This window comes from Hipposideros armiger, unplaced genomic scaffold, assembly GCF_001890085.2.
Source record: "Hipposideros armiger isolate ML-2016 unplaced genomic scaffold, ASM189008v1 scaffold_241, whole genome shotgun sequence".
Lineage (NCBI taxonomy): Eukaryota > Metazoa > Chordata > Mammalia > Chiroptera > Hipposideridae > Hipposideros > Hipposideros armiger.
Window position 1 is genome coordinate 258,557 of NW_017731591.1, and position 18,893 is coordinate 277,449.

Consider the following 18,893-nt stretch of genomic DNA (forward strand, 5'->3'; position numbering starts at 1 on the left):
CGCTCCTGTGACGCTTCAGCCCTGAGCTGCCGCCTCACCCGCCCGACTTCCACACACGGGGTCCTGCTCTCCTGCCGCCCTGGCCCTGGTCCGGACTCCGGGCTCTCACCCTGCGGCTCCCAGACACACCTGACCTCGCCCACTGCCACTGCCTGCGTCCCTCCACACGAGGGACAGAGTCACCTTTTAACCTGACCACGTCCCACGGCTGCACTGAGACGCCTGGCGACGTCCCACTCCATTTGAAACGGCCCCGCCACTTCTCTCAGTCCCCCAGGCCCCCGTTTGCGGAGCCCGCTCACCCCACTTTCTGTCACCCTCCCCGCTCTGCACCGGACCTGTCAGGGGCACCGGCCAGGCATCTCGTCCTGCGTCCAGGCCTCTGGTCTCGCCGCGGCCTCTTCCTGGAAGGCGCGGCTTCCAGTCCCTGGCCCGACCCACTGCCTCTGACCTTTTGGTTCTCTGCCCAGAAGTTGCTTTTATAACGAGGCCTTTCTTAAAGTGCCCTATGTAAGGATCTTGCCTGCCCTTCCTGGCCTAGAAAATTATCATTTCAACCTTTCTGTGTACTGTCCCTCCCTCGCTAGTGCCGCAGGGACGGACCCGTCGTGTCCGGTCTGCTCTGGCTCCCTGAGCCGGCACCGTGCTCCGCAGGGCAGAGCGACAGCCCTCATGTCCCCAGGCGGCCACGCTTCCCCGTTTCACAAGCTCTCCCGGAACCGTGCTGCTCGCCACCAAGAGTGAGCCAAATGCCCGTCCCTCCGAACCCGGGAACCTTGGGGAGTTGCGGTAACCACAGGATACAGGACAGGAGGTTTGGTGTCTTCCGAGCCGAGGCTAGCAGCTTCCGTGTTGCAGCTGCAGTAGTCACTTCTGTGTCTGTCACACGAGCATTTTGATTCCTCCTGAGGCCACCACATTCTGAGGGGACCCCGGTGGCCTGTGACCATGTGGAAGGGTCTGGGGACTGCAGACGGGCAAGCAGGGAAGACCCAGCTCCCAGCTCTGCAGCTCCGGCCACGCGCACCTGCAGTGAGTGACACCATGAGCAGTGACACCCTGTGAGCAGTGACACACCGTGGTGGCGCACCGGCCACACCCGCCTGCAGTGAGTGGCACACCGTGAGCAGACACTAGCCAGGCCTCCCCCCAACTTCCGACCCATGGGAGCCATGAGGTACGATCGAACGACGGTTTTACACCTTCACGTTAGGTTTGCTGTGCAGCCACCGCGGTGGCAACACCAGGTGGCAAATAAGTGACTGACGGGCGAACGAATGCTGCGGCGAGCAAACACACGTGGGGCGGAGCCCGGGGCTGCCAGACAAGAAAGGCTGTGACGCCCGGGCGGCGGGCGCTGTGCTCGGCGTGACACAGGACACAGCGGACGGGAGGGCCACGCGGGAGAGCGGAAGGAGCCCTGCTGCTGGGCGTGGCGACGGCACCTGAGTGGGAACCGGGTCTCCGGGTCCGAAGCAGACGCTGCAGCCCGGGGGGCCGAGCACAGGCGCAGGGCGCAGGGGGCTCCGAAACAGGCCCGCGCCCTCCGTGCCGACGGGGCTAAACGGCCCGTGGTCTGACCTCGAGACAAAGCTCCTGTTTCTTCTTGTCTTGAAAGCATATTGGCAGAAAACAAGGCGAGGGCAGCCCGGGACGATGGCGCAGGTTTCTGCACCGCCTCATTTCTTTCTTAGCGCGTCCGTGGAGGGGGCCGGGCCGGGCCGTGCGCGTGGGGCTCGGGGCCTCGGCGGGGACCGCGGTGCGAGCACAGATGTGGGTTCACGGGCGCACACTCGGCGGACACGCGTTCGCGCCGAGCAAGGGTGTGAGTCGATGTGCCCAGTGTGAGCACGAGGTTGACTGAAGTGGACTCATTAACCAGCTTCTCCACCAAAATCTCAATGCTGCCCAAACGGTGGTTCAAGTCCCCTCAACTTTTGTGATCCATAAAAACCAAATTTGAAATATGGGGTTCAGAACGGCACGGTCAAGTGCAAAATTCAACTGAAAGGATTTCAGAAACCATTTGAAAGCAAGCGATGTCTTTTAACAATATTTGGGTAGACTTTATGTATTTAAGGAGGTTTAAATAATGTAAAACTCGGTTTTTGTAAAGGCCTTTTCTCACTTCTCATCTCTTTTGAACCCAGTCTTGTTAGCCTGAAGTTTCTGAGACACACAGTGAGACAAGTTCCCATTAAAACCAGTCAGCACAGCAGGCGCCCGCTCCTGAGAGCCGCACAGAAGCCACCAGCTGATTTGATTTTCATCTTTGCAGCTACAGCCCATTGCTCGAGAGCAGGGCCCCGGCGGACAGAGAGGGACCAGTCACCCAGAGGGGCCCGTCCCGCCCTCCCTGGCTCTCGGGACGACCAGGTGTCCAGCCCGCTTTTTGCTGAGAATGTGAGCCCAGCACATGCCCCCTGACACGACGGCCAACACCTATTTCACAAATGAGCAAAGCGAGACTCAGGCTAAGTGACCCGTCTAACGTCACCGCTAGGTGGCAGGTGGCAGAGCCCTGATCTCACCCACGTCTTTCTGACTTCAACGCTTTGCTCCTTCCATGGACTAAAATTAAATCAAGAGGCAAACAAAGCTCACAGTTCCTTGTCTGACGCCATGAATCCTGTGCGTGGTCGTTAGCATACCGCATGCCAGTTGGGCATAACCGATTCATGTCAATAACGACAGGACCCGCAGCGGCCCGCGGTCGGCAGGCGAGGTCTGGGCTGTGTGCAGGGCAGGGCCGGGGGGAGGTGCTGACGGCGCCGTCCCGCTGCGAAGGCAGCGCTTGGACCTGGGACGGCGCCGGCTTGGGACTCCACTCTTCTCTTCAATACGAGCCTGATCGTCTCAGGGTGGGTGTCACGGGCTGAGGTCACGGGGGTGAAACTGAGCTGTGATGCCAGCTGCGCCCCTCAGGGTGCATGGACGCACAAGGCCACCGTGAGGGGCGGCTGGAGGGCCAAGCAGGAAGGGCCTGAGCGTCCGGCTCTTTGGGTAAAGGGGGCGACGGGAGGCAGGCAGACAGGGGAGCAGCCTTTTGAATAAATGAAGAAAAGCCGCCTCCTCGGTGATGGACAGAGCGGGGCCCAGACACGGAGAGACCGGGGAGGGGCGGGCATGCAACCCTCGCACAGGGCTGCTCTTCTCGAGATGCGAGTTCCAGCCATGGGCAGGTGCCTCGCCCCAGTGTGCCGGGGAGGGGGGGGGGGCGAGCGCCCGGCCGCGTCCCACAAAGCACGAGGTGCCGGCACCAGCCTGGCCCGGTGCCCAGTGGCCTCGCTCCCACAGGCTGCCGGCCCGGGGGCGCCATCAGTCCTGCTGCTGCGGAGCACTGCCCCGGAATCACTCAGGGTGTCAGAGACGAGGCGTCCTGGGGGAGCGCGCCTCCAGCTCCTACACCCCCACCTGAAGCTACTCCTGGTGTCAGCATGACATCGACGTGAAACAGCACGTCAAGCTTTGCTTAGAGTTAAGGCATTTACAGACGGTCCAAGTGTCCCCTTTGGTGCAGGTGTCAGTGAGTTTTAACAACAGAATGCAGTCCTGTAACCACAGTCGTGGTCAAGGTTTACGGTTCCCACACCCCAGCCCCCCGTGGCCCCCCTGGAAGGTCACCCGCCCCACCCGCTCCAGCTCTGACAAGCTCCGGCTGCTCTTCCGTCCCCGAGGCTGTGCCTGTCTCAGGAATGTCACAGAAATGGAGTCTTACAGCACACAGTATTCATTGCATTTTGAAAGGTGGCTTCTCACTAGATGCAAAAATACATTAAAATCTGGTTAATACATTTTTAAAACATTGCCTGGATTATGGCTGTCAATATTTGGGGAAAATCTTTACTATTTCTTTCTTTAAAAGGCATTTAAGTTTCTGTAGCATTAAATGCTGCATAGATCATAAACCAATTTTAACGTATTTAATTAGAAGCAATGGGCCATTCTTTGACTCTCCTCTGAATTGAGGCTATTGCAATAAAATATTTACTATGTGAAGTAACGGTATTCAAGTGAAAGATGTGTTTTTAAAAATAATTGGCTAATGCATTTTACATACTACTAAGTGGTCCAGAAAAGCTAAACATTCTTTAAACTATGCCAACAGGCTGTTTTTCCTCTCATTCCTGCCTGTTTTGCTTTCTCCAGGGTCTTGCACCATCTTGCTTCGCTTAAAGGAGAAAAAGGTCCCATTTTAATTGAAATCTTGAAACCTGTGGCTTTAACCAAACCAAGGCAGCAGCGCCGAGACGCGGGCACCCGGGGAGCACCGCCGGGCGCGCAGTAGGGGCTGCTGGGTTTGTTCAGAGAAGTTGCTTCCGATGTGTGTGTGTGGGTGGTGTGGTGGGGTGCTAGGACTTCTTTTTGTCAACACTGGGCTCAAACAGGCAAAAACTTTCCTCCATATCGACGCTGCTTATTTCCGAGTCAGCGTGTTCGTGCCGGTAACTGTCAGGCATTTACACGAAGCTGCAAGAACAGGCGTCTCCACTCAGCGCTGCCGTTCCAACAGCGTCCGAGGCCCCCACCCACGGGCTGGCGCACCCGCGTTGCTCCCTGCAGCTCGGGCCTGTGTCCGGGTCCCGGGTCCACCGTCAACTTCCTGGGGCCCATAACGGATCCAGCTGGTTTACCAACACGCAGCGCAAACCCCGCCAACCCCAAAACGAACGTCACCAACTTGCCGCCACTGCTGCTCCTTCTGGAACGCTCCGCACGTCGCTGGCTAGCTCTGCCACGCCGCCCCCGTGTTGCCTAAGCTGGAAACGGAGGATTCGCCTTGGCTCCTGTCTTCTCTTCAAATCTTTAACCCAATCAAGTCGTGGGTCCTGTGAGTCACCCACCCCGCCCTTCTCCCAGCCTTTCCTGCAGAGCAGGTGGCATCACCGCGCGGCCGGCGGGTGGAGCACAGCCTGCGCTCCTTGCCTCGGGTCCGTGCTCTGCTCTGCCACCACTGCGGCTTTCTCAACGTAAACCTGGTCTAACTGCTGCTCCGGCTCAGCTCTGTGGCTTCCCCGAGCCCGTGCAATGAGGCCCAGCTCCGTAACCGGGCTCACGGCGTCACTCACAGGAAGACCCTGCGAACCTTTAGAGCCGGATAGCAGGCTCCTCCCGTCCCTGTCCCCTTTGGCGCTGCACCCGAGGAGCTGGGGACATCAGCCATGCAAACACCGAGGCCGCCTCGCCGCCAGCGAGCCCTGGTTGTCCCCACGTCTGGGGTGCACGCTACACTCTCCGGGAAGCTGCTGGCCCCCTCACTTGGGGATGGGCCGTTCTCGGGGAACCACTGAACATCTGTACTTAATCGACTGTCACTGCCCCGTGTCACCTTCTGTGGCCCCCGAGGAGCTGAGAACAACGCGACGCCGTCTCTGACGCAGGTGAAGTCCCCGGTGCCTGTAGTCACGGCATGTCCAAGCGCCGAGTACATGCTCACCTGCAGCAGCCGAGGCGTCTGCGCCACGAGCCCTGGTGCCCGTTCAGGGCAGCGCCGCTGAGGCCTCTGGGAAGGACGCAGCCCCTCCGTCTCCCAGCCCGAGGTGCTCTCCACGTGACAGCAGAACACTGGTGCCTTCAAAACCGTCCTGTAACTCAGGTGTCTCACGGGCTTGCTCCACACGACCGTACCTGACACACAGTCACAGAGCTGCCACTGTGCTGACAGGGAGCTCACAGGCCACAGCTGTCACCGAGCTGTGTCACTCACACAGTGGACACCCAGCGGCTCGTGACACTTCTAAAGAGACGTTTAGTTCTTTGACTTTCTGGTGTGGGCTCTGAATGATACGATAGATAAATGATAGATGACAGATAGGTGTATCTCCGTATATTACACACTAAGTTTACATCTGGGCCTAATCAAGAGTATATTTCCCACCAGCAGACTCTGGGTTAGGCTACAGAAGCTTTCCTACTTAGGATAAGTTTCCTATTCACTGGAAAACCCAAGTTCAGCTACCAAAACAACGAAGAAACCCTAAAAAACGGATTAATTTTAAATCTTGCCATAAATACCCCATCGAAACTGTTTGCCAAGTACATCGACGAGTTCACTTGTCCCCACGATGAGACCCAGCCTGGTGTCTGAGCTGGAAGGCCTGTGCCTGTGAGTGGCCACAGTAAACCTGCCACTCAAAGTGGCCCCCACTTTGGCTTGAGCCTGTTGACCAAGTCAAGAGGCAGAGACATGGGACCCTGTGGCCGGGAGACCCCCCCGACCTCACTTGAACTCGGGGAGCAGTCAGGTGTGCCGCCTGCTCAGGGCCCCCCCGCAGCAGCTGTCTGCTGAGCCCAGCGGAGCTTTGGCCGTTCAGAGAGGAGCAAATGCACACCCCCAGCTCCGGTGCCCGGCTCCGCGCGGGGGTCCTGCCCCCCACAGGTTAATTCTCCCCTCTGGGCTGGTTGGTGGAGCCGGGCCTCGGGGAGGGGCCCGTGAACGGGACTGCGGCCCTTACGCAGGAGACCCGGGGTGCGTGTCCTGCTCTCTTTATGCTGTGACGACAGGACCAGAGGAGCTCGGCGGGGGAGGAACGCAGCTCCCTAAACACGTTTCCTTTTTTTAGCCCTGACTTTATACCTGAAAGTTCCCTCGTTCGTAGGGCACAGGTGAGACCTATGTAACACGAAGTGGAGGGTCCGCAGGCTGGGACGGACGGACGGATAACATTTACGGACATGAGACGCCGCTGGACGAACAGCTGTTTTCCCCTTTCTCCTGAAAACATAATCCTGGTCTCTCAGCAGGCACGTCTCCGCCAGGAAACAAGAATCCTTACTTTTCGGCCTCCCTTGCTTTGGTCGGGGAACCGAGACGTAAGGAAAATATGGGACCCACATGGGACCCTTGGGAAGATTCTTAAAAGGGATCCAGTGTACCCTGATTTCTGCCTTCCTCCTTCCTGTCACTGGGAGATGACACTGGGGTGACACTGGAAAAAGTGCCCCTGGGAGGCTGAAGCCCTCACAGCCGTCCTGGTTGGGGACGTGAGGACGCTGGCGCAGGAAGGTGAAAGGGGCCTGAGTCCCCGAAGGCGGTGACCACCCACAACCCGAAGGACCAACCAGCCCGTGAGCCAGCCACCCTCCCAACACACAGACGGCGCCTCTCAGCCTCTGTCACTTTCAACCTTTTATCCGTGACGTAACCTCATTCTTACCGATCAGTGAATGTGCGGATATCAGACGTTCTGCTAAACGTCCCCGGCGGGAGCCGTGCAGGGTAGGAATTGGTCAGTCGGCTTCATGGAGGAGGAAGCCCAGGCTTGGAGGTCCCACGTGGTTGACCGAAAGACACCAGGCGGCGAGCGGCCCCGTCAGAAATCCCGTGAGGGGCTGGGACGGCTGTGCCCCTGCGTTTTCCCACCTCGCTAGCACGTGGGAGTGAACGTCTTCTGTGCCTTCGGCTGAATCTATTTACTCCCCTTTAATTAAGACCCCACCCCTCTGCCTGCCGTGGCTTACTGTGAGGAGAAGTGGGTTTATGTTCTGCAAACCACGGATGTCCTCAGGACACAACCACGGTTTTAACGTATGCGTGCGATTGGCGTTATTTGAAGCTGTCTGCACCCCAGAAACGCCAGCAGTTACCCGGGGAGACTTCGCGTCCAGCGCAGGCACAGCTGACGAGTTTGTGACACGAGCTTGTGCTGGTTTAAACGGTCTCACAAAATCAAACTCCAATCCTACTGCGCCGCCCGTGCAGAAATCCGTGCTGCGCGCTGCCCCCTCGCAGAGCCGCCCGCCGTGCTTCTGCTCGCTGGCCATCCACAGCCCTCGGGGCCGGCGGTCCCAGGCGGGTCCCTCTCAATCCTGAAGCCTCCGGCGATGCCGGAGCCTCCCAGACACCAGCACAATCTCCCTGGTGTAAAAGCCAACGAGCTGGCGACCTGATTCCCACCTGCAGCTTCAACCATCTTTTTCAGGTAACATCACGGACTCATGGGTTTCCAGCGTAAGGACTGGGCAACTTTGAGGCCATTACTCTGCACACCCCGAGCCTGAGCCTACGTCCTGGCGTGTAGTAACGACTCACTAAATAACAGTAACGGCCAAAACTTAGGTCGCTGCCTGCCAGGTCTGACCTCCTGCCGCCTGGATACACCAGCCCTCAGCACGTGAAGTAGGAAGTGATGTCACCTTCCCAGTAACAAATGGCGACACGACACAGACAGTCCATCCCTCAGTGAGTTGGTGACAGGCAGAACGAAGACGTGAGCCCAGAAAGCCCGGCTCCCGTCTGTGCTTTTCACGGCCCCTCCTGCCTCCTCGCTGTAAATGCCCTTGTAACAACCAGGAAACCCAGGCGCCTTTGCGTCCACTGGCCCTGGGGACGCTGCCATCTCCACACTGGGCCCCAGGAACCGTGTGCTCACTTGTCACACGCGGTCGTAATGGCGCCTGCTCTGTCCTGGGTGATGGGCTGCGGGGCTGAGCGGGGCTGGCCCGGCGCGCACGCCTTCACCACCCCAGATGGAGTCTTACCAGGTGCGGGGAGGAAAACCCCTCCTAAAATAAAGGGCTCCGTGTGGGGAGCGCGGAGCCGTCGCTCTGTGTTTGGATTTCAAACCTGACCACTGTTCTCCTGGGAGGAGCCGCCACCGCGCTCCTCACACTCATGTTCCAGGGACACGCTCTGCGTCTTACGTCACGGTGAAAACCTCCATCGGTAAACACCAATGTTAAAGATCAATAAGCAAGCCTCCCAAAGATGGAGTCAGAACGCCCCGAGGGGCAGCCCCGCGCCCTGCCGGCCGGACCCCAGGCAGGATGAAGAGCGTCTCCCTGCCCAGCCAGACGCCCCCCCCGCCAGTCGCCACCTGCACGTCTGCAGCTGGTGGCCTCCAGGGTGGCTCCCGGTGACAGCCCCGCCAGGAAGCCGCTGCCACCCTGAGCTTCCCGCAGCCCCTCCTGCCCCCGTCCCCACAGAAGCGAGGCCCTCTGTCCCTTGGGCTCGCTTGTCCAGAGCGGCAGGCCCCCTGTCGTCCCCCAGTAAACCCACGTTGCTGGTAAAATAGGGCTCTTTGTTTTTGCTTTTCTAAGGTCAACAGGCGTCACGGTGGAAAGCAAGCAACAAGTGAGCGGCCACGTCTCTGGACTGAGTACCTTCCGGTGTCCGGCAGCGTGGCGTGGCCTTTCCTCCAGGACGCGCGGGCCCGGGGGGACGCGTGGGGCTTGCACTCCAGGCCCACCTCGCTGCCCGCCTGCACCCGCACCAGCCTCTTCATGGGTGTCTTTGAGAAATCCGGGGGGGACGCTGCAACGGAAGGAAGAAGAAAGGATGAGATGTCCGCGCTGACTACGTTTTTTTGAGTTGCCCTAAAATCCAGAGGCTGACTTTGAAACGGCCGTTTGCATCGTGTCTTGCCACACAAGGTGTCCACACGTGACTCACGTGTCTGACTGGTGCCACGCGCAGGATTTCACTGCTCAGAAGGAATTACAATCCCCACCACTGAGCTCTCCAGTGAGTTCTAATTCTTGAGACAACTACTTTAGACGGGAATTTCGGAAGTTGACTGGAAGTTTTAAAATGGCTCAACCCTGACTTTATAAAAGTTAAAAACCTTTATCACACACAGTTCTCGTAAGCTGGATTCGGGAGCCCCCCACACACACCCCGTTTTCTCATTCCCGCCATACCAGGCTCTGCTCTCAACCATGACGCCGGGTTTTCAGTCATTCGCAACGTACAGGGCTTTTTAGGGAAACTACCCTAAATGTGAAGAACATATTGTTTCTTCTCCTGTATCGAAAGTGCAAGAAGAAAATATTTCAGGGTTTCAAGCAGTTGAGCCTTGGCTGATTAAAGCTCATGACGCCAAATGTCAGAAGCTTCCAGAAGGATTGCGGAAGGTGAGGGCAACTCCCTGCAGATCAGCAGCGACTGGTTTGAATTTGGTTCGCGCTTTGTGGCCCGGCACAGAGAACGCCACAGCCGTGTGTTCTCTTGATGGGCGGTGTCCGTGAGAGTGGACTTGGGGACGGGGTCGGAGGTCAGCGCTGTCTCCCCAGCTGCTGCCCCACTCCCGCCCGTGGGCCTGTTCGGGCCACAGTTGCCACGTTGCCCCGGAACTCACCTAAGTGTGGGCCCTGACTGCAAACTCTGAGCTGTAATGCTGTAGACATTATTACACGTAGGAGATTAAAATGAAAAGTGAACAATTCTGCTTCTGACAAAAATGAAGAATTTAAGGAAAACGGTAAGGCGCGAGCGGGGAGACTTACCCAGGACCTTGAGCTGGGCGCTGGAGGCGGCGAGCCCGTGTTTGTTTTCTGCTATGCACTGGAACACGCCCGAGTCGGCCACGCTGAGGTTCGCTATCGAGAGCGCCCCGTTTTCAATCTGGATCCTCTCCTGGGTGGTGACAAAGGGTCTTGCATGTACGCACCATTTTAGGAAAAAAGGATCTACTGACACCCTTCCGTCCTACACAAACACTCTTCATTGCCCGCATTAGGAGGCAATCTAACTTGAACTTTAAACTTTCCCTTACTTGAAAATGTGAGGCTGATTTAACACACGAGCCACACATTGCAAGTCCTAACAACCAGCTTTCGGTCCCAAAGTACCTCAGTGGGTAAACAGCAAAGCAAGAGGAGAAACAGTACAGCCATTTCATTTTCCCCAAACGTTAAACGTGCAGACTTTAAAAACACGTACATGCGTCCAATCCCCTCCACTGGATTGGTCTCCACCATTTCAAAATAATGCCAATTAAAGATATGATCCATTCTGTGCATGAAAAAAACTTCTGGAAACACACATGTACTAAGTGTTTTACATAGTACGAAGGGTTATGTATACAAATTTGAAGAAACGTGTGACTCAATACACAAATTTTAAACAGAGTGAAAAGCACATGGCTTGCGAAGGGCAGTGACGGGGAAACACCCACCCATGTGACAAGGTAAGGAAGTCACAGATGCGTTCATTCTCCAGAGGCCGTGTCCAGGGGCCATCGGGAAAAAGGGAATTACGTCTGTATTTAACTAAAGTAAGGCTTTCTCTGATTTCAAAACCAAAACAACAAAACACAAACATACAAAAAGTACATATATCATCTTACAGACTAAATTCACAGAGGCCCCTTTCCCAGGGAACTCACGGCTGACAGCCCTCCCCCGGCAGCCTGGATGCCTGATGTGACCGCGTCCCCGCCTGCTCCTCAGAGGCCAGCCCAGCACCGGTCTGGCCCGAGGCGCTGGTCACGGCGCTGGCCGCGGGCCCGGGGGGGCTGCAGGGGGCGCTCACCTCCAGCACCAGGGCCTCTCCGTCCTTCAGCCAGCGGTACGACGCTTTGGGCTTCCCGCTGGCCTGGCATTCCCAGAAGAGACTGTCCCCCACCGCTACCTCCACGTCTCTCAGGAGCTGAACCCAGTGAGGCTTTGCTGCAACGAAAACAGAGTAAGCACTAAACGCTCTGCCCACTACGTGTAGACGGACCCGAGGCTGAGCGACGGACGGCTGTGAGCACAGCGGCTAAGAGACCCTTCATCCCCTGGTGCATGTAGGTAATGTCCCTGGGGCTCAGGACGGACGCTGCCATCTGTCGTGTCCTGACCAAGCCCATCGTGCGTTCTTTTCGAGCCTGGTGCCCGCATCCCGCTCGTACGAGAACCATCAGCAGACGGCAATGCGGGTACACTGCCCAGGTGTCTGCGAGTCGTGAGGTCACACTTCAGGACAACGTGACCCATGAGTGACCACAGATGCCGGTCTGAATTACACACTAAAAATTAACATCCGTAGAAGAGAAACTTCCGTGGCTGAGGGAAAAACAAAACTATTTCCTTCAAGTTAGAAATAACTTGATTGAACACGAGCCAGAGAGCATCTTAGTAGCCTTGGTGAGAACTAAACGAAAGCAGGGAAAGACGGATGCGTTGGTTCAATGTGAATCACGTAATTTCTTATGAAAAAGACGTAACTCCCGCAGCCTTCGAGCACATATGCAAATCATTTGTATAGAGCGGGTTTATCATTTTCACACGTTTTAGAAGATACGTTTTGGAAAATTCTCTTTACAGGCGAAAGCCACATCCCGCTTGCCCTGAAAGTCAGTCGACATGCATGCTGTGTTTGCCGGGTCCCCCTGGCGCTGCTGACCACAGCGGGCAGCTGAGCCGTCACCGGGGCCACGCACGTGGCCCGACGCACGTGATGTGAGCTGGGGGCTCCCGCTCGCGCCCTCCGTGTGAAGAGACACGTTGTCTATTTCTGTTTAACTGCAGCCCTGGTAAGGTTCTCCTTTCCCTTTCTAGCTCATAAAAATGCTTTCTTAAATAATGAAATTGAAATGAAAATATAGCTATTTAGCTTTTAGAGAAAATGGACCGGTCTAAGTTTTACCTTATTTTGTTTTTTATAGAAACAACTTGCCCATTCTGAAGTGTAGCTCAGTCCAAAAAAATCACTTCTTTCTACGTTATATAAAAACACAGTGTTTTCTTTCCGAAATTATCAGCCCAGAGGGAACTGGCCTACAAACAGACTCCACACATGAGCCCGAGACCGAGGCTCAAGTGTCCAGTGGAAACGTCCCCGTGCTCCCCACATCGCTATTCTTCCCCGAGGACCAGGCGACTGGCGGGGCTAAGCCAACCCTGAGATTACGACGGCCGCTGTAATTGTGACACCCGCCTTCGTCCATCACGGCAGATCCAACAGTGGTGGATCAGACTGTTTTCCACATGAAGCATCAGAGACGGTCCCCAGACAACTGCACGCACTTTAGAGTCGCAGGTACCTGATGAGACGGCCCCTCGTTCATTTCTCAGGCACAGGTCACATCTCGCGTTGCACTACGGCCCTCGTCTGCCTCCTCCCCGAGCACAGCGGACGGCGCAGGCTGCCTAACGAGCCTCCGTTTCCCTCGCCTTCGTCCCTCTATAACCCAGTTGTCACTAAGCCTCCTCTGCTCCATCCCTTCATGCTCCACAAAAGCCAGGAGACTCCGGCCTTACTCCTCATCCAAACATTCTCTTCGATTGCCTGACGGAGTCTTTTCTCTGTGGTTGGTTTAGGGATAAACACGCAGTCAATGGGATGTGAGGCGGGAAGTGCGAGATGTCTGGAGGAGGGACGTATGAGCAAGGACTGACGTGCTGGTCGCTGCTGGCAGCCGCGTTGCGACTATAACAGAAACTAACACACTGAGAAGGGAAAAAAACAGATAAGGGCAGAAAAAAAAATCACAGAAAAACCGAGTCAGGGCCGAGTGGAAGGTGCTGGGATGCAGCACAGCTTTGGGTTTCTTGTCCTGTATTGTTCTGTGTTCACGCAGGCCCCCCGTCCATGCAGCCAAAAGCATTCCTGCTGCTTCACACGGAAGGCAGTGTGAGCATCCTGTGTTTTCTTATAACGGGCACTGCTTACTCTGGGTCTGGCAGTGGCAGCTCAGAAAGGAGGCACTAGCCTGGCGACTTGCTTTGGGGGGGCGGCAGGCTACAGGCTCCACCCATCTCCGAATCACCCAGCAGCGGGACACTGACACCTGGCTCGCTTCCGCTGGGCGCTGTGCCTGCTAACCTACGCGGGCAACATGACGGGAGGGTTACAAACAGGATCTCTCAAGCCACGGGACCGGCTCCCATGTCGCTCCTGAGAGACCCTACAGTCTTCCAATAATACGACAAATGTCAATTTTCTAGTGATACGACAAGCGTCAGTCCAATCAGAGGCAATATACTTGCACACTGCTAGTTTTCTTGAGTGCGTGTGTGTGTGTGTGTGTGGGGGGTCACAATAACCTGTGTAATTTAATGTGTGTCTTTGCAACCTTTTTCTTCTTGGCAGCATCTATGTATGCTCTGCGAGGCGGCCCTGCCGGCTGCTTCAATTTCCAGGTCCTAGAATAAATCGAGTCTAATTCAATTTGCCTTTCAGGAAAGTGGTCAATTCCCACTAGTTTTACAATGTTTGCAATGGATAAAATGCAAACGTGTATTCACCAGGTTACATCTTCATACGTGTTACAGTGCATTTTATAAAATCGTATATTTATAGTTTCTAAACCATGCTTTCATCAAGAAACCAGTATGTTTGGATAAAAGGAATTTGAAAACAAATGCTGAGTAAAAACACAATCTACTTTTCCTACAAACGTCTGTCAACAAAGGTAACATGTTATCCTTTCCTAACCCACACTCATCAAACAAACGTGAGTGCACGTCCGAGGTGGCAGACGGAGGGTCAGGGCGTCGCCGAGAGCTCAGAGCCTGGCCTGGCGCTTTCTCTAAAGCAGACACAGTTTCGTTCTGCTCAGTAAAGGTAACTGCAGAAGATATAAAGCCACATTTTTCAGAGAGGGACGACAGAAAAGAGCTGTCTCCTGGATATGGTTACATGTGTCACAGGGTATACTTAGAAAAAAAGTGAAATATTTCATTGTCACATGAACTGTTTGAGAATGCAAAAACAATGCATGATGCCTTTCACTGCAGAATTCTACTTCTCTCAGCTCCTTCTGTGGGGAACGTTTATCCTCCTTGGACAAAATGCAGAACGGAGCATATGGGCACAGGTTCTGCTGTGACCCCGTCCCGAGCACAGCAGCACCGTCTCAGGGAACGAAAGCCTGTGCACCCGCCAGCCCGCCCGCCGGACACTCCCGGGCTCACCGTAGTACGTGAGGCGCCCTCGGGCCACGTTCCTGCCCCGCGAGTTCTCGGCGACGCACTCGTAGGACCCTGCGTCCTCCTGCTGGAAGTCGGGGATCTCAAGCACAGCGTTGAACTTCCTCAGTTTAATTTTACTGGGAAAAGGCAGCCCGTCGCTTCTTCTCCAATTAATCTGAGGTATGGGGCTAAGAAGACAATTGTCACATTGTTTGCTATTTGAAACTGAGTCTGGAAGTCTTTTTGGCTCCACAAAGTAAAGCTTTGGTTTGGAGCCAGCAAAACATACAAGGCTTGTTGTTGTTGTTGTTTCAGTGTCAGGCGTACAAAACAACATAACGATTAGACATTTACCAGCTCCCAAAGCGATAACCCCACAGCCTACTGCCCCTCTGACACGTCTATCGCTGTTACACTCTATTCCCTATGCTGCGTTCCACATCCCGTGACTATATAGATGTATTTAATTATAGTTGACATTCAGTATCATTTTATGTTAGCTTCAGGTGTGCAGTGCGGTGGTCAGGCATTTCTATAATCTAAGAAGTGCCCCCCCCCCTCCATAAGTCCAGTACTCATCTGTGCAGAAAAAAATCGCCAGTCGTCAATTACACAAACCTGATGGAAAGACTGACTTCAAGTCGACATTTTAATGATATAAATGGTGTATTTTCTTGAGTTAAATCATGATTTAGCATAGAGGTCTCACGCATACCCACTGTATTATAATATGACAGATGAGCAAGGGAGAGAAAAATAACACCGATTTAGTTTATGAAATTAGGCAGGCACCGTCATTTTCAGCAAATTGCCATTAAAGTTTCAAACTAAATTATTCATGTGCACTTTCCCGGGATTTCAGTTTTCCTCTGCTTTTGCTACAACAGAAAATTTCAGCAAATAAGGAAAAGAGGAGTCTGTTCTAAACTATCTCTGTGTCCTCCATAGCCTAATGCATAGCTCGGCACGTCAGAGTGACGGGGTCAAACTTACTTTCCAAGGGCAAAGCATTCCAGCCTCACGGTTGAGCCTTTCGCTGCCGGGAGACTCTCTGGAAACTGAACTTCTATTTTTGGTTCATATTCCCCCATCACACCTGCGAAACCACAGCACAGAGTTAATAGCGTCACCGTTTCCTTCGCATCGTCCCCTTTTTTAAAATACCACGTCCCCTTGCTCCATTTTGAATCAGCTTCTCTGCTGACTGACATCACCCACGAAGCACCCAGTAGGTGCTTTCTGAGGCCGAACTGACTTGGGCCAAACATGCAATGTTAACAAATATTGAGGAGCCTTGGAGTCGGTGAGTCGTAAATGACCGTTTCCAGCACGCTTCCGAGAAAACCCCATGCTTTTTACTTTACATAAAATGGGAGGCTTTGTATTCTGTGTTCCATCTGGATATTTCTAGTGAAACAGAAACAGAAACAATGTAGCAGGATTTGTTGAAATGTCCTCAAGAGCAGAAGTTACGGGAGGGACTTCCCTTACGGAGCCCCGTAGACACTGATCGTCTCAGACTCATCAGAGGATCCCTGGGGGAGGGAAACAGTAGCTGAAAACTGGAAGCGGTCACCTGCAGATGACCCACGGGCGGTGCTGGGGCGGCCGTGGACACAGCCCCGCTGCCAGGGACAGCGCTTCAGGCATCAGCGGGCCAGGCCCTCGGCTAACGGGTCAACCCCGCGGCGGCGCGGCCCCGGGCCCCCGACACAGCCAGGGCGGGGTGAGCGAAACACGTCTTCCTGGCTTTATTCAGGTGCAAGTGACAAGTAAACAGTGTATGTTTAGGCTGTACAAGGTGATGGTTTTTACAGTGTAAATGTGATGACATACGATAAGGTGTGACAGGAAGGCCTCAGTCAAGTTCGCACACATAGCATCTCACAGATGCTATTCTCAGTTAATTAAAAAAATGTTTTTTTGTGGTGAGAACACTTCACACCACTCAGCGAACCCAGCACACATGCAGTGCTGCTGGGGGTGTGGGATGAAGACGCGTTCGTCACAGGGCACAGGCTTTCAGTGATAAGTGACTTCTGTGGAGCTACTGTCCACACGTTTTCTTCATTTTTTTTTTTTTAAATAGAGATCATTTTTAGCCTGTAACAAACTGCCCAGAGTGCTGAGGACCTCAAGCTGGTGGAGGTCAGGACAGACGGCTTTGGGGACACAACTGGGGCCCTGGCTCAGCGGTGCCTCCTGCGGTTCAGCGTCTGCTGTCACCACCGTGAGACGCTTACTGATCTGCTCTGGCTTCTGCACATCACGAAGCTGGTCCTGGTGAAGCCTGCGTGTGGGGACCTCTGGTTTATGGGGCCGTTTTAGTCACTGTGTCATAAATCACTTTTGTTCTAAAACAAATGAAATGATGATTCTTCAATTGAGACACACTTCGCATTGTCCCCCACTTGTCTCTGCTTGCGCTAACACGTCCCCTTAGAACTGCGCCTGGAATCATGTCTTACCATCGGGACGCAGCACCAAAGGGGTCGGCGAGCCCAGCTCGCTGGCGGCTGTCACCGCGCTTGTCACCACACACGTGTAGTTGCCCACGTCGGACGGCTGCACCTTGGCTATGTAGAGGTGGCCCGTCTCCTGGGAGACAAATCTCCGACGGTCTTCATCAACGAACGATGGGTATTCGTTGAAGATCCACGCATATGAAAGTTCTAATGAAACATTGGGAAACAAGGAAATTCCATTACTAAGGACGGTTTGCCACAGTGCAATAGAAACGCACAAAAGCACCTGACTGCAGTGAGGCTGAGTGCGTCTGGGGGCGGCAGCGGAGAAACGGGCGTGACACGCGCCGTGTGCAGCCTGTTACAGGGGCTGCTGGCCAGCATCCCGTGCGAGCAGCGCTGTCACCGGCGTCGTGTGGCCATTCCAGGTGCCTCCTCCAGGCCACCCTGGCCTCAGTCTGGTCCCTTTCATCCGCTCTCCACACCACACGTCCCCTGATCTTTCAGAATGACGCTCCCATCACGTCACGTCCTGATATACACTGTCACTCAGTTCTCAGTGGCCTCGGGAATAAGACGCGACCGCTGAACTTGAGTACGAGACCCTGCGTGGTGCAGCCCCGCTCCCAGCCCGGTGGCCTCGAGAAGCCCGCGACGCCCCCTGCACCGTGATGTCCACGTGCTGCCCCCAGGCACAGGGTCTGCGATGTCCCGTTCCTCTGCCCCCGGCCTCTGCGCCCCTTTAAACTCCAAGCCCCCTCCCTCTGCTACCGTAACCTCCAAACGCTCCTCCACGCGCGGCCCCAGCATCAGAAGCACCTCCTCCGAGGAGCCCCCTCCACCCTTGTCCCCGGGTAGGAGCCGCCAAGCAGCGCAGCAGCACACGGGTCCCCTCGGCCGTGAGGGCCAGCGACTCAGCCGTCCGCCCACCATCGGTAAGCAAGCGACGCCCACAGCCCATCACAAAGCAAAGCGACCCAGACATCCGGCCCTCAGGAAGCGCCCGCTGAGAGAGTTAAGGATGAAACCAGGCTGCTGAGCGCTTCCCGTGAGAAGCAAAGGGGAGTGTTTTCTTGAACCTCAGCATCAAGGCACAGGACCGTCCTCAAAGGGGTGACCGCGTGTCCGTGGGGACGAGGGCTGTTCACACCCTGCCCCGTGGCAGGTGGCCCTGGGCTCCAGAGCCATGGTGACACCCCAGTGCGGGGGCCGTGGCCAGCTCGGCCCGTCCGCCTTCCCGAGGTCCCACCATCTTTCCCAGACGTCAGACCGGACCCCCAGCCTGAGGCGCCCTGCGCCCCCTCGCCGCCCCCTCGCCTTCACCCGTCTCAGGCACTCGGTCCAGCAGTTTGTTTGAGTCTGATCCTCTAATGCCACCTTGGGGGCAGCTTCTCAGAGAACCTGAAAGCACACGGTGTCACTGAAACTGAGTAACAGGGTCTCTTGCGTATTTAAAATGCCCCCCCCCCCCCCGAACCGGAGGAAACACCTTTTCTCGCCGACCTCCTGCCACATAGCTGTACCGCTCCCCAACCTCCACAAGATGACCCCCCTCACCTCCACCCCAGGACCTCCAAATACTCAGGCGGATTCCTCCAGACAAGTTGGCATCCCCGAGTAAATCAGGGCAGGCCCATCGAGACCCCCCCAGACAAAGAGGACCCGTCACCCCTCATGGGACCCTCAGCTCCCTGGGCCACGTTACTGAGCAGAAGCCCCAACTCTCACAGCAACTTGAAGACCCAGTGGAGAGAAGCTGCTGTCTGCACGGCTGTGACCCTTGCATTCTTCCAGGATTCAGGGTGACGGGGC

General features: G+C 55.4%; 1 protein-coding gene across 1 annotated transcript in view; it reads right to left on the reverse strand.

Moving 5' to 3' along the window:
* The window catches only part of CNTN3 (contactin 3), a 64,336-nt gene extending 47,052 nt beyond the window's left edge, over window positions 1-17,284 (reverse strand). The window contains exons 1-6 of the mRNA XM_019655510.1: window positions 17,085-17,284; window positions 15,610-15,712; window positions 14,620-14,804; window positions 11,252-11,388; window positions 10,225-10,354; window positions 9,103-9,253 (exon numbers count right to left, since the gene is read on the reverse strand). Of these exons, the coding sequence (XP_019511055.1) occupies window positions 9,103-9,253; window positions 10,225-10,354; window positions 11,252-11,388; window positions 14,620-14,804; window positions 15,610-15,707 (701 nt within the window). The 5' untranslated portion in view covers window positions 15,708-15,712; window positions 17,085-17,284. The remainder of the gene's footprint in view (window positions 1-9,102; window positions 9,254-10,224; window positions 10,355-11,251; window positions 11,389-14,619; window positions 14,805-15,609; window positions 15,713-17,084) is intronic.
* Between the last annotated feature and the right edge of the window lie 1,609 nt (window positions 17,285-18,893).